The 14,931-nt window shown below is 37.9% G+C and overlaps 1 protein-coding gene across 1 annotated transcript in view; it reads left to right on the top strand.

Annotated features, from left to right (window-relative positions):
• The first annotated feature begins 1,456 nt into the window (after positions 1–1,456).
• The window catches only part of slc25a26 (solute carrier family 25 member 26), a 51,514-nt gene continuing 38,039 nt past the window's right edge, over positions 1,457–14,931 (top strand). The window contains exons 1-5 of the mRNA XM_033966542.2: positions 1,457–1,520; positions 1,976–2,132; positions 3,169–3,287; positions 8,425–8,529; positions 9,291–9,338. Of these exons, the coding sequence (XP_033822433.2) occupies positions 1,488–1,520; positions 1,976–2,132; positions 3,169–3,287; positions 8,425–8,529; positions 9,291–9,338 (462 nt within the window). The 5' untranslated portion in view covers positions 1,457–1,487. The remainder of the gene's footprint in view (positions 1,521–1,975; positions 2,133–3,168; positions 3,288–8,424; positions 8,530–9,290; positions 9,339–14,931) is intronic.

The raw sequence follows: 14,931 nt of genomic DNA, 5'->3' as shown, positions 1-14,931 counted from the left end.
AAAGGCCTCATGTAAGGCCTTGTGTTTGTAAGGAAAAAAGTAAACACACAATAGAGATTAAATAAATCCATGACTGTATGCACATGAAATCAATTTTGTTTAGCTGTAGATCTAAGCCAAAATTACACAGTAGACCTTAAACAGTTTGTCCATGCAGAATGCAGTCAATAATATTTTCGTCAAGCCTAGAGCAAAAGCAAGAATCTAAATAAATCGTGTGTAATATTTGCACAAAACTGGACACTTTTAAGCATATGTTTTTAACTTTGTGCATGCCCTTATTTGTATTTATTCAGTGTGTTTTATGTTGCACTTTATCACCAAAGTAACTTCCTAATTTGTGAACTGTGTTCACAAATGATGGCAATAAAAGTCTTCTGATTCTGATTGTAAATCTTTTGTGTCTGCTGTTGTATTGTTAGGTGACTATTGAGAGCTTCCACTGAACAAACAACAAAGAGGCCAATAAGCAAGGACATTTGGTGACAGGGTGATGAATGGCTGTACATGATGAAGCAGACAGGACTCTGGACACTGCAAACTATCCATAAAGAGCAGAAGAAAAATCAATCCCAGGATGGCATAGAATTAATGTTCTATTGACTGTGCAGAGAAGAAGGTCTGTAGTGATCAGCATTAATGTACAACATGGAAACTGTAAAATCAAGTTTACTTGATAAATGTTTAAACACTCTTTCCATTGTCTGCACCGTAGTTTTTACCTGATCTAGTGCTTTGAATCATTGGCCTAAGCCTGTACTGTGTTTACTGTGCCCAATAGAACATTGACTTGGATTTCTTTCTGGTAGAAAACTTTGTTTGGTCAGTTGTAATTCCATTTTAGATCTTGAAAACCAATATTTAAAATGCTAAGCTATAGCCTTCTGTTACCGTCTTTTCTATTGCCAACCTTGGCTATTATAAGCCATAGTAGGCCATGAGTTATAATTACAGAGGAGGAAGCACAAGGCCCCTGCTCCATGCAGGACCTCGGCCTTTAGAGTGACCAGACAGCTGACATACATTACACATAGACTAGTTTCGTTCAAACTTAGCCCAGAGCCAACACATCATCTGGCCCTGTTTACTTAGACCTAATGTTCTGAAAAAGACTTTATTGAATCCACCTCACACTTCTACACAGATCACACACAAAAGTTAAGAACATGTTCAACAGCTCGTCTCGTTACTGTTTAGTCATTATATTGTTAATTACCCATTTTATTGTAACGTATCGTCTCTAGACAGCAGTCTATTAGAAACTAAATACATTAGCCTCGAATTGGCGAGCGAAACCAGTAAAAATGAAGTCCCAATCTGGCAACCCGGAACAAGATGGCGGCGCCCTTCACAAGCATGTTTTGTTTTTAGCTCTGCGCCGAACTGCTCCACAGTGAAATCTGTATGGACAGAGAGGTGGACAGTGAGGGGACAGAGAGGTGGACAGTGGACAGAAAGGGGACAGGTGAAGCGGCTCAGAGCGGAGGATGGACAGACGCGAGTTCGTCGCGTCCCTGACGGTAAATCCAGGTTCTAGTCTGAGGGAAACTGAATGTACGAAGGACAGGATCACTATCACTATGATCACTAAGCTGCATTCTACAACATTTATTTAAAAAAAAAAATCAAAAAATAAGAAAATATAACAACAAAAAAAAAAGAAAAAAAAAGAAAATATAACAACAGCGATGCAGTTAAAATTGTAGTTGTTTTAGTCATTTTCTTCTTGCAGCTGCATGTATTCAGTAGTATTGAATAGTTACTCTTGTGTCTGTTTTCAGTAAATACATTTATGCAGCTCTACTATAAATGACTTGTCTGGAATCCAGAAATCAAACTTCTCTAATACTTTACCATTATGAACTCGCAAGGCAAATACATTATACAGTCTATTCACCTACTACACATTAAATGAGGATGATGTTATGTTAAAACATTACAGTTTGAATGCTTTTTGACCTGTGGCTTTCTTTAGGCAGGAGGTTGTGCCGGGATGTGTGTTGACCTAATCCTGTACCCTCTGGACACCATTAAAACTCGTCTGCAGAGTCAACAGGGCTTCTTCAGAGCTGGAGGCTTCAGGAAAATCTACGCTGGAGTCCCAAGTGCTGCTATTGGCTCCTTCCCCAACGGTACCAACCTCCCAATGTTATGCATTTCCCTATGCAAACTCACACCCCTATGTATGCACCTTTTGATTACACCACATTACCTCAAAGCTTAATACAACACAATAAACTAACAAGCATCCTCCTTTGCACACATCCTTTGTCACATTTGTCACAGGCCTCTCCTTTAGTACACACATAAACTGACAATACAGTTGGGCTATAAATTATTTTATTACAATTCAAGAACAGTAGCTGTCACTGATCATTTCTAAAATGCCATTAAGATTTTTTTGCGTTCTGGAAAAACAGTTCACAAGACAAGACAAATAATGAAAAATGGAGCAGAAAATTGAAGCTAATTTAATTTAATTTAGTCCCAGAAGCAGATGTTTTGTTAACTATTTTATTAGACCCTTTTTACATCAGTGCTGAATAAATATTGACAGAATAGTTTGTTTTTACCAGTAGATTTCAGATGTAAAACCTGTTCCCTCCTCTTCTGGGCTTTGTTCAGACTCACCAGGCTGTTTCTCAAATGCAAGCTGTCTTGATCTGGGTGTGGTAAAGCATCCAGAGCATCAGTCACTGCCCAAGTCGTGTTCCAAATGTTCATGTCCTCTGCAGACATGTGTCCTCTGTTTAGATAGCATGTGGTGGCTAATTTGCCAAGGAGTATGTGTTTCGTTCACTACCTTGCACTGGCTAAATTACACAATACAAGTTTACACAAGGCAAGTTTAATTTAAATAACTATTTTGTTTATAAATAGAACAATCCATCAGTAAAATCATAAAAAATAAAAATGTATATTTAATGTATTCTATATAAGAACAATATACATGAACTTTAACGGGAGAGATGCATTGTACCAGGTTGTAGCATACTACTTACAAAGTTTATGTTAAGACAACTTTTTTAAGCGAGCAACTGTTTTACACACACGTACAGCGACACACACTCCTCTGTGCCTCCCCTGTCAGTGGTTGTGAAGGATATTAATTGCTCTATGCTGGCTGACTAATGGGCCTTAAATTGCCTTGGTTCTGCTTGGTTTCAGCCGCGGCGTTCTTTGTCACCTACGAATGCTCAAAGTCCCTGCTGGGGTCTGCTGGACTGCTATCGGCCCCCCACATGGCACCTGTCACTCACATGTTTGCCGCATCACTCGGGGAAGTTGTAAGTATTTATTTTTCATTAAGTCCATATCATTTCGCTGACATTGTAATAATAATAGTTAAACAATAATACATTTTCCATTGGACACGTTTTGTGGTTTGTTTCCTCAACCTTATTGCTATCTTTTTACTGCCTGTCACAATAATTATTTACTATACTGGGTAGTACTGTCATGACACTAAAATTTCAAACATGATTTCGATACTGAGAAATAGACTTGATACTCAATACTGATTCTGATACCACGATGATTATAACACTCTTTCTTTAGACGATAGAATGTGATTGAGTACTAGTTTTAGTATCAATTAGCATCCAATTTTTGATACTACTGGCAATTCTAATATCGACTGATCTTTCAATAATAATGATAGATGGAAGAATAATTTTTGGACGATCAGTATTTATCACAAGTATTTTGTCTTTGTACTAGAGGGGGATGTTTTGTAATTTTTCCTTGCTACGGTAACATTTGAGGTTGAAGGGAAATAAATAACCTCTGTGACTCAATATGCAACTAACTGCTAAAGTGTTTAATTCTGCCATTTATTTATTGCAGCTCATGTTTCTTAACAATATTGCACTTTTAGAATAGTAGTTTGGGGTTTCTTCTTTAGGGTTATTGTGTCAGTGGCATAAATTACTTTAAATATTATAATTTATCGTATATATTTTTCTTCATCAATATATCACACACATTTTGTTATCATGACAGATCTACTAACATTTATATAACTAACTACTAGTCTACTTGTCCCTTTTAGAGTCTCCATAGTCCACATAATGATCAGAATTATCAAAATATGACTATCATTTTTTCTATAGTCAGCTAGTCATGATTAGTTAATCATTGCAACCCTAGTACCAGGTATGTTGGCCAACATATTTCATTACAAAAAACAACATTTTATATATATACTACATTACAAGTGCTTTATTTATAAGATACAGGATAAGATATCATTGAGGCAGTATCTAAAAAGTACCCATATGTTCTTAGCTCTCCTATATTTAGGGAACCATCTGCTTTGCATACTAGTAATTGCTCATTTTCCCCTGGTTTCTTTCCCACAACTGCAAGTCCCAGATGATCACCAGTGGCATGCGCGTTCGGCATTTCAAATTTCACAGACCATTCCGAGGGGGCAGCAGATGGATAGTGGGTGTAGTCTGGGTTTTCGACTCAAGGCCCCAGGGTCCTGCTGGGTGACTAAAGGGTGCTTCCTTGGGACGTCCCCAGCTTTGCTCCCACAAGCTGGGTAAATAAGAACTCATTGCCGCTTATTGACTCATCTACTTTCCCAGCTCAGGACCCTAGAGTGCTGCAATTTAGTGGAGGGATTCTGCCTTGAAACCATGCAGGAGCTGTGCAATTTCCTCCACCCATGTTCCAAGCCATATGGAGGCTTTTGGAGATTTGCGTTGGCATGAAGGGAGTGGTGGGGTAGTAGGGGGCATGGAAAGCGGTTGCCCCTCTGCTGTATACCTCCAGCTTGAAAATGTTAGGGTTTTCAGTATTCATGGTTTTTGGATGGATGTCATTTTGCCCAAGTTTTGCATGTTTATGAAATGGGATTATTCCCGTCCCACTGTGCTGATTTTACTGACGTCTCTCTGTGAGACTCATTATTTATGAGAGAACACTGTGCTACTCTTAAATTAGCATTAGCTATTTAACAATAGTACTTTTAGTGGCGGTTGTGATTGCTTCTGTATTACCATTCAGAGGATGGGAAATAAACCTTTTCCAAAGTTCTATTTTGTCCCAGAGAATATGATGGGTTGAAACTTCTTCAAACCTCGATTCCATCTATGTGGGATTTGTGGACATCTAAGTCACAAATCCACAATTGGGAGCAGGGTGACAGTGGTATTCCTTTCCCACTGGTAACTGCTCTTTAAAGAGGATAATCTTTAGGTTTAGGCATGAAATTGCATTTCTCATTGATACAATTCCTGCTCATAGCTAATAGTTTTTCTCTTTACTCTCCAGACACCTATTCTCATAAATGGAGAAACTGGCCTTTTTAGATTACCAAAAAATTATGGCAGTACAGAGTAAGATTTCTGGGGCCTACAAGCCACCTTTATAACTCTATAGAAATAGAAATTAAGCCAGGACATTCTCCATGGTGATAGATAATTCACATTATAGAAAAGGGAAACACTTTCTACTCTAGGACAGATGCGTTAGAGAGAGTGCGAATCGCTTGCAAACTTTAGAAAGGAGAAGTCTCTTGCTCACTGTCTTAACCTTTTGACCCTTGACGTTCATCAATCAAAATGGTGATTAATACGTCATTCCACCTGGCCAGCTCAGGTCCATGGAGAGATGAGTGTGTGTGTTTTTTTTGTATACCCATGTTTTTTTAGTACAATAGAAACAGACATAATAAATAAATACTTTTGTTTTTTTGACTGAAATCTTCATTGTAGAAACGTTTTGTTTTTTTCATTTTTTGCAGCAGGTGGACAGGACTGAACCAAAGGAAGAGTATAATTACAGTTTTATTTTATTTTTTTTAAACAGATATAATAACAGCTTTTGCAAATGCACTTTAAACATAGAACAATAGAAATCCACTGTAGAAGGCAGACAGCAGACTATAGCAGTTCACTCTGCACAGGTGTGTTGGTGTTTGTGTGCCACAGCGGTGCTTTGGGGACTCTTCCATAAAGAATGTGTACGCTGATGGCGTCTGTCAGGCTCTACCAGGCTGTTATCCAGCCATTAGATCAGATTTATCTTCATTCCCATTCGCTCGACGTTTGCCCTGAAAGCTCATTTGTCAAGGCCAGGCGGCGGTCTTCTCCTGCATCTATGCCCCCCTCCCCATCCCCTCACACATACACACACATCTCATCTGCAGGACGATGTACTGGAAAATACACTGTGACATGATGAGATAGAAGGGGAGGGGCAGCGAAAGGAGTTTTGTTGAGGTGAGAAACTGGCTGCCACTTAACTTGGCTCTGAGAGAGAATCCATGCATTGGCTTTGAGACAATCTGTGCCCCAAAGGGGAGGAGTCCTTATCTGTTGTCTCTGAGGTGACGTTTCCCCACTAATTACTTCATAGTATTGTTTTGGCTTACATTGACTCCTTGCCTCTGGGTTTCCCTAAAAGCTTTACTATATACATACAATATAATGTTAAATAATTATTTGTCTTCGGTGTGCCTGTCACTGGGATTGTGATCTGTATTCATTATTTTTGCCTAATATTCATATAAAATGAAGTGGTGTCATGGTGAAACTTTATATTGATAGACAGTGATTAACTGTGATTTCTCATTACTTTTTATTTTGTTTATTAAAAAGTATATGTATATTGTTATTTATTTTAGACGGTTTTGAACCATTGCACTCTTTTTGGGTTTATTGTGACAATATATCACATTTAAAAATGTATGCATTTTGAACCTGGTCCTCTGACAAGGCCCATATCCAATATAACAACCCCACATATATTATTTGCAGATTAACAATAGTCATTTTGCGTGTCCCCTCACAATCAAATGCTTGCACATTGCTATGCTGTCTGAAGCCCATTTGGCATTCAATATTGGAGCCACTCTTCTTCATACAGAATCATTGTATTTCATATCTGGATGAAGGACTTTACTCAGTGGATTCATAAACATCCACTATTGTAAGGCCCAGTTTCCTAAACACTGTTCACCCAACATTATACAGCAGGACCAAAGATGACCTCCAGCCTTCTCACTATCTTCTATCAAGTCTCCCATTATTCCCTACCGCCCGCTCGCTTGCGAATGACTCCCAAATAAACAATGTTCCTTCTTTATTTGTTCTAATCACCGACTCATTCTGCCTCCTCCACAGCAGTGACAGCAGAGGAAAGGCTGCATCAACTCCAGGCCCCCATCCAATTACATCTGTAATTACTTGTCATAGCCACTTTTTCTCTCTTTAGCTGCCCTTTTCTGCACCTTCAGAAAATAGGCTTGAGGAAAAAAATGATGAGCACTGTGGTGTAAATTGTAAAATGTAACCAAAGTGTGGGCAAATAGACCATCACTGATTGTTGAATATGCAGTGCTGTTGCATATCTGACCACTTGGGGGTAGTGTTGCACTGCGGTGAAGACAATTTTCTAATCGCGTTCACATTCTTCTTGAATCATTGGATTCATTTCACTCATTCATTTTCTATTATTGTAACATATTTACTCAATTGATAATTTCAGCCTAATGATGTTTGGGAAAGCAGAATCTTTAATGAGAAAAGCATAGCTTTTGAAATAATGCTGCAAATATTGGATTAATAATGAATAATGAATGAATTATCTGACTTTAAGTATTGATCTGAGTAAGATTTGTAGGTTCACAAAAAATGTTTTTACACATTTTCAAATGTGATTATATTTTGTGATGCATACATTTTCTAACTAATTAAATATATTCAGGTTTGAGCTACCAAGCATCTCGGTGCTGTGTGCGCAAGACCAACTTTGGCATTATCCTTGGTGGATGGACAGGACAAGAACTGCAGTTTCTCTGTCTATGAGCTTTTTTCTCAGCATGTCACATGTTTGGTACTGTGCTGGCACCAGTAGGCTGGCATCTGTAAGACTGTGTGGAGTCTCAGCAGGAGAGGCCCACTGCTTCCACTGTGATGCAGGCAGGATAAATGGAGACGTGGCCAGGTGGGCAGCTCTGCCTGCCCGTGTAGCTGCTTGCCTTTAGGGCGGTGGGACTTATGAAGCATAAATATTCATGTCTATGACTAGCTGTTGGCAGTCCATGTTTTTGTTGGCATATGGCGGATGGTTTGGAACTTGAAGCTGTGAATATGATATGCATCCATCACGTGTTTGAGTGTGTACATCTGCAGTGAGCACAGTGACCTTTTTACCTGCTCAGGTGTCACGTCTGTAAGAGTACATCTCTCACTAAAACGCTCATTAGCCAAACTGCTCCATGCAACTGCTCCTGTCCTCAGCGACATGCGACCACCTGCCACACTCTGAGATCACACATATGCTGTTATCAAGCACGCTTGCTTTAATCATGTAAGCCATCTGAATTGGGAGTGGCATGAAAATGAGAAGCCCTCAGACAGGAAATCTGTTGAGTTGAATGTGTTTGACTGCAGTGATGTGTGTCTCCTCTAGGTGGCCTGTCTGATCCGTGTACCGGCTGAGGTGGTAAAGCAAAGGACCCAGGCCTCCCCAGGATCTTCCACCTACCACATGCTGCTGTCTACACTGCAACAAGAGGTTTAACTGTTAATTATTCATTCAATATTGGAGTGCTTTCATCTATTCTATCCTAGCGCATATGAAGTTTACATGTTTTTTCAAATCAATACTTGTTTTGGTGGGTTATTACCTCTGGTAAATACCCATCATAGTTTTATATCAGTTCTAAAATGGAATACCTCTGCGTGGGTCATCAGCACCAAAGATTCCATCCAAAATGAAGGGATTTACACACAAGGAAGGCCTTTTTCTGATGGTTTAATACAATAAAGGTGTTGTCATTTATTTCTATTTAAAAAAAAAATCATAATTACCTTACAGTTCAGTTTTGCCCTTGTTAACATTATGGTTGCTAAGTTACAAAATTACCTCTACCTATGTGAATCTGATGTGCGTGTCCAAAAAGGAAGTAAAATTATATATATATATATATATATATATATATATATATATATATATATATATATATATATATATATATATATATATATATATATATATATATATATATATATATATATATAATATTAATTATAATTAATATATTATTTTAAATATTATAATCTCAACCCTGCTTTGGGAAAATGAGTAGTCTAACCTGTCATATGCACTTTAAATGCACACAGACAAAGACAAAATGCTCTGTATCTTATCTGTACCTTACACTGCACAAAGATTCTCAATGATCTGTTATAAAGATACAAAGTGTGTGATAAGAGAGCACATAAAACTTACACATTTTGATATTTCCCGTCATCCACTGCTTTTCTTCTTCACAGGGTATCAGAGGCTTGTACAGAGGATACGGGAGCACTGTTCTTAGAGAGGTAGGAGTTCTATTATTATTATTATTTTTGTTTGTGCTTTCTGGTTGCCTGACAAATTTGCTAATTGGCTAATCCACCTGTCAATCACACCCTTTTGAAAACGTGGAGATTCACTGGCAATTGAAGAAGTGTGTATTCTGTATACCAGACAAGCTGTTCAAAACTCTTGTACACAGATGGACAATTTAATGTAGATGTATTCAAACATGGTGATGACTTACTATCCGAAACATCTATCTGCTCTTTACATATGTTATGGTTTAAATAGAGCTAAAATTGTTAAACCCTGCCTGCCTTGCAATTTCACAATTTGATTTCATTTGTCTGTCTTAAGCCCACCTGGAAAATCTATTTAATAAAACTCAGTTACTAGTTTGCTTAAGGTGGGAAAATGAAAACCTTTTGATAGACTTGCAGATTTTTAAGGCTTTTTCCATTCTTTCCAAAGATAATTTCTCCTGGGTAAGGTTAGAAAAAAAATATTTTCAGTTGCTTGTGTCACTACCTCTGCTTGCAGGAACACATCTGATAAATTAATGTAATTAGTAATTTTATAGATGCAAAACAAAGGAATGAAGGAGCACTGAGCTGTTGGTCCCATGATAGCCATTCGCCTTTATAACAATGAAAAAGCTGTTTGATTGCAGTGATTTGTGGTCCTCTGTTTAGTTGAACCTGCAGTGCATGATAGCACAAAATGTGTTTTATTAAATGTGTATAAATTTGTAATTTTCTGGCGACATCTGATTTGTGGATTTGAAATGGTGTGAAAATAAAAGTATGAAGGTGACTCTTGGTTCTATGGCTTTTTGGAGCTGGGACGACGTAATCTAGTTGCCTCTGCTGCGCTAGCCTGTACTTATTTTCTCTCTCACTAAACTGATGTTATTCACGCAAATTCCATCTGGACAGATGGGGAAAAAAGGACAACAAGACACTGTGATTTCTCCAAGGGGCTCTGAATAAATGAATACATTTGGAGGCTGGCGCTTGGCCTGTGCATACTAACACTGGCAGATGAAACGCAACAGTGGCAGCAGGGATCCGGGCGAGGAAACTGCTAAGGATGCTCTGCTGTGATTGGCTTTGACGTGTGTCAGGAAGGTAATTCATTTTCTCCTGGCCTCCTCTGCTATCTGCCCATCTCTGCGCTAGGGCTGAGGACCTCATCAAGATAAGTTTGTTTATGTGCTCTCCTCCTCCTGGCTGCTAATGTAGAGGCCCTTGTGTTAGATATGTGTTTAGGAGCCTTCACAAGGCCTCTTTGATGGACATGATGTCACATTAGAGCAGGTTGTGAAGGGGAGATTATTTTGCTGATGTAGCTGTTTATTATCAACATATGGTTAGGTTTCTGATCATCTGCCCCCTCAACCAAAGCACTGGATTTTTGAAACTTTGTGGTCATTTTAATCTTTGTTGTGGTCAACTCTTTCCCATTTGTCAAAAGCTGTGACAAATGAGTCTGCAGCTTTGGGCTTTAAATGAGTAGTGAGTGAAATTGAATTTAATTAAGACAAACTTGTACATTAACCTAAAAGCCTTTATCAGAATAAAACTGTTGACCAATGTCCCACCACTAGATGGCGTGGTAAGATTATGTACTACACCTGACTGGTTCTTAAGTGCACCTGTTTACCTGTTCTCCATCACATTCTTGACATGAGCTTCTATGAGCTGCCTTCAGAGTACAAATATATATTTTGCATTAAATTTTTCCAATGTGAAGTGCACAATGATTTATACTGCTTTTGATCTGGGTCATTGGTTTGAGTTATGTGTGAAGTGTAAGAGCAGCCATTTTTAACTGCAGCCACAGTGACTACAGTTTAGTTTAGGTTAGGATAAAAAAATGAAGTTTGACATTTGAAAAGTTGAATAGTTTTAAAAGTTCACAATGTAACTTTTATGGTGCATAGTACACCACCTGCTTGTCTCTATGAAGATGTTATTGCTTATGGATGTTTCACAATATGGCATTAAACTTGTATATCTCCATGGAGACACCAGGCCAAATGACTTGTCAGATCAGACCAGAGGAGACAAGCAGTAATTGAATAAATACTATCCACAGATTTAATTCCATATTGTCGAACATGCCAGGCAAAGCTATCACATCTCCATGAAGACAATCAAGTAACTCGTCCACTATCAGAAAAGTTACATATTACACCTTTAATATCTTGATCTATATCCGATCTAGTATAAAAACACAGTATACAATAGAATTTTTCAGTACAAAAATAATTCTAGTTTCTTTAATATTACTAAGTGTTTTTTTAAATGAGCTCTGATATCAAAATCCGTGTGCATCAAGTCCATTTCTTAGTATCGAAATAGTATCGAGTTTGACATTTTGGTGCCGTGACAACATTACAGTCCTAATTCACCTGTGAACTAGAGACAATGTAGCCGATTGTTAGCTATGTAAGCGCGTTTGGCAGAGCAGAGGAGAGCAGTTAGGTCTGGATTGCACATGTAATTCCTCCATGCTCCTCCACCCAACAGCTGCGACCTGGCACCTGAGCATTCTGTGGTAGAGCTTATGAAACACCTCTTCATCCAGGTTTCAGCTCACCACACCTTCGACTTATCTGTGTCCATTTTCTTTTCAAATAACATCCTTTTCAGTGTTGGATTGTAAACTATTATGGGTGACGTCGAACATGTAAAAACATTAGAATTAGGATATTAGGGCAATGTAAATACGATAATGAGTGAAATGGTGAGGCTATAAGGTAGAAAAAAATGTCTCCAAACAGTAAAATGGAAAATTAAATGAGAATAGAAATTTTTATTATTATTATTTTTGAGTGCAAGTTGTTTTTTTCCACAATTTTCTCATACAATTTATTATTTAATATAACTTTCTTCTCTTGGCAAATTGCTACACCAGTCCAGACGTTTTATAGTTTTCTTATTCTCCTCGTGTCTAAGTGAGTTTCCTCTGAGCACTCTGGTTTCCTTCATTAACATAAAACCTGCTTAATAGGCAAAATCCTCCAGCTAGGTGGTCCTAACCAAGCTGTACTCAAGATCTGCAGAAGGGTGACTAATCCTGGTTGGGAAGGGAAGGGTCAAATGAGAGAATCAACTTTTTCAACTATTTCAAGCTCTTTTAACCTCATTTATTTTTGTGTAAGTTGCATTTACGTTGCCCTAATATGAAGTTATAAATATGCTGTGATATTTCAGGTTAGCAGGTACTTGAGAGATGAGTATTTTCCAAAAGGCTGACGTTTTTGTGTATGAACAGTTCCACATTTGTGCACATACTGGCTTTCTGACCCAAAGGAGTGCTTCAGCTTCCTCTTGTGATCTCATGTATGACTACACCAAAAGCACAGCTGACCATGGTACAGGTTTGGAAAGATGCCACTGTCTAGTTAGTCTGACTCAACTTCAACAGAATCTCCCATTTCTCTGAGTCTCTGAGCAGCGCTGTGCAGAGACTAGTGTTTGTGGACCCACATATGGTAGAGACACAGAGATGGGGCCTGTTTATTTTCATCTGCTACATTTGAAAAGGCCAGGATTTTGGAACAAGAGCGAAAGACCTTTGTGCTTACTCAACAACAGCTGCCGTGTTTCATTTCGAACTAGGCAGCAACTCTAAACCAGTGAGAGCAGTGGATATTGTACTCGAGTAAAAGTATGCTTAAGTCTAGGGCTGTGATTTTTTTCATAGCTGTCTAATTCATTATTGAGATTATAAAAAAGAGCTCGGAGTGAGATCTGGAAGTAGGGTTGTCGAAATTATCAAAAATCTAATACTGTCAGTAGTAAAACTAATATCGAAACTAGGTACTCATTTGAACAACTATCGATACTAAAAGTCAGATCAACCTGACACAAAAGAACCTTTCCTGAGCAGCTTTAGAATGATCTAGAGCTGTATCAGGACGTGAAAGTTTAAAAGAATGTTGAAAATGACATTCTATTGTCAAAAGAAAGAGTGTTTTTTTAATTATCAGAATCGCCATTTAGTATCGAGGTTCTTAGTGTTGTCACGATACTGAAATTTCAAACTCGATTTCAATACTAACTGTTTGAACTTATCTGCAAAATGGATAGTTTTTGCTTAAAATATTTGTAATTATTTGAACTCCATGTTTTCTCTGTATTTTACCTCCTGTAATTTAATAAATGCAATGTAGATGACGTGAAATATGCAACATTTCAACAGTTTTGCCTATGAAAAGTCCAGACAGAATTATTACAATGCAGATGGCAATATTGTCAACGTGCGTCTGAAAAATCGATCAAAATATTTGCAGTTCCCCTTGGTTGACTTGTGTATCTTACATGTCTACAGTATTTTGAACACAGATTATATTTATATTGATGTGGAGGAATCATTCTTCTTCCGCCCCGAATGATATCTATTACTTTAGCACATGTTATTCCTCAGAATACTGGTACGCCCCCACATGGATGGATGACTAGAAACAGGGTGTACAATGAGGCTGCACCTGTCATTGACATTATCCCTGCTGCGAGAATACATCTAAACCTCACCTGTTTTCTTGTTGTTGTGTCATCCAAGTGCGACAGAGCCAATATAGTCCCAATGCCTTTTGGACTGGAATAGGGCTGCGATTAATCATGACTTTTCCACTAAAAAAACAATAATCAGTTATATTTTGGCGATTATTATTGTTAGATGGACTATACAGACACTAAAACACATGAAAAGATTTTTTAATACAAAATGCAGTGCAGTGGTAATATTCAATCAAAACTATTTCGGATTTTCATCAATAATTGACTTAAGTATTCTCAGTGACCATATTTCAAACTTTTATGGATTTTAAAACTCTTGATGCGCATTAGAAATAATTGTTCAACTAATTGACGACTAAAATAATCGTTGGAGAGACTATGAGCTACTGTGTTTCAGATCACAACAGTTCTCAGCCTTTGTGGATCTACTTATTTTCTTATTGATAAGTCCTGCAGACGTCCAGTTGTTGTGTGTAATACAATCTAGGATTTCAGCAACAGGTGATGCATTGTCAGACTGATAGAAAATTGGCTTTGTAATGTTGTGGCATGTCATACTGATATTGCAGCCAGCCCAGGTCTTTAATAATACTGAAACCAGACTGTCATCATTTTATACTAAAAAGCCATACGTCTGTTTTTTCAGATTTGATGATTATAATGTCAGTCAACTCCAGTCTGTAGTTTACAATTGTCACTGCAGAAGAAAGGTACAATTTTGGATAAAAGCTTTAGAATGAAGACGTTTGGCGTCTCATCCAAGCGGCTTCTTCAGTTCTGGTCAGAATGTTGGTGGATACTGCCTTATGTCTGAAGGGAGGAGCTAGCACAGAAATGAACATACCTATTTGTTTACAATTTCTGTTGGTGTAGTTCAGTGGATCTAGCTAACAAACTGTGAACTGTGCCTGAGTCATATTTTGCGTAATCTTTAAGGCTATCATACCTTTTAGCATACTGGCTATCACTATATTGTTCCTTGTTTTGATTTAGGTCCGAGGATGAAGTTATAAATAGGAGATAAATGATGGCTTCTTGTTCAAAGATGGATTGTCCCTCTTTAACTCCTCTCTCAAACTGTTTCTTTTCT

Source organism: Periophthalmus magnuspinnatus, chromosome 5, assembly GCF_009829125.3.
Source record: "Periophthalmus magnuspinnatus isolate fPerMag1 chromosome 5, fPerMag1.2.pri, whole genome shotgun sequence".
NCBI lineage: Eukaryota > Metazoa > Chordata > Actinopteri > Gobiiformes > Gobiidae > Periophthalmus > Periophthalmus magnuspinnatus.
This window is presented reverse-complemented; position numbering and strand designations above follow the sequence as displayed.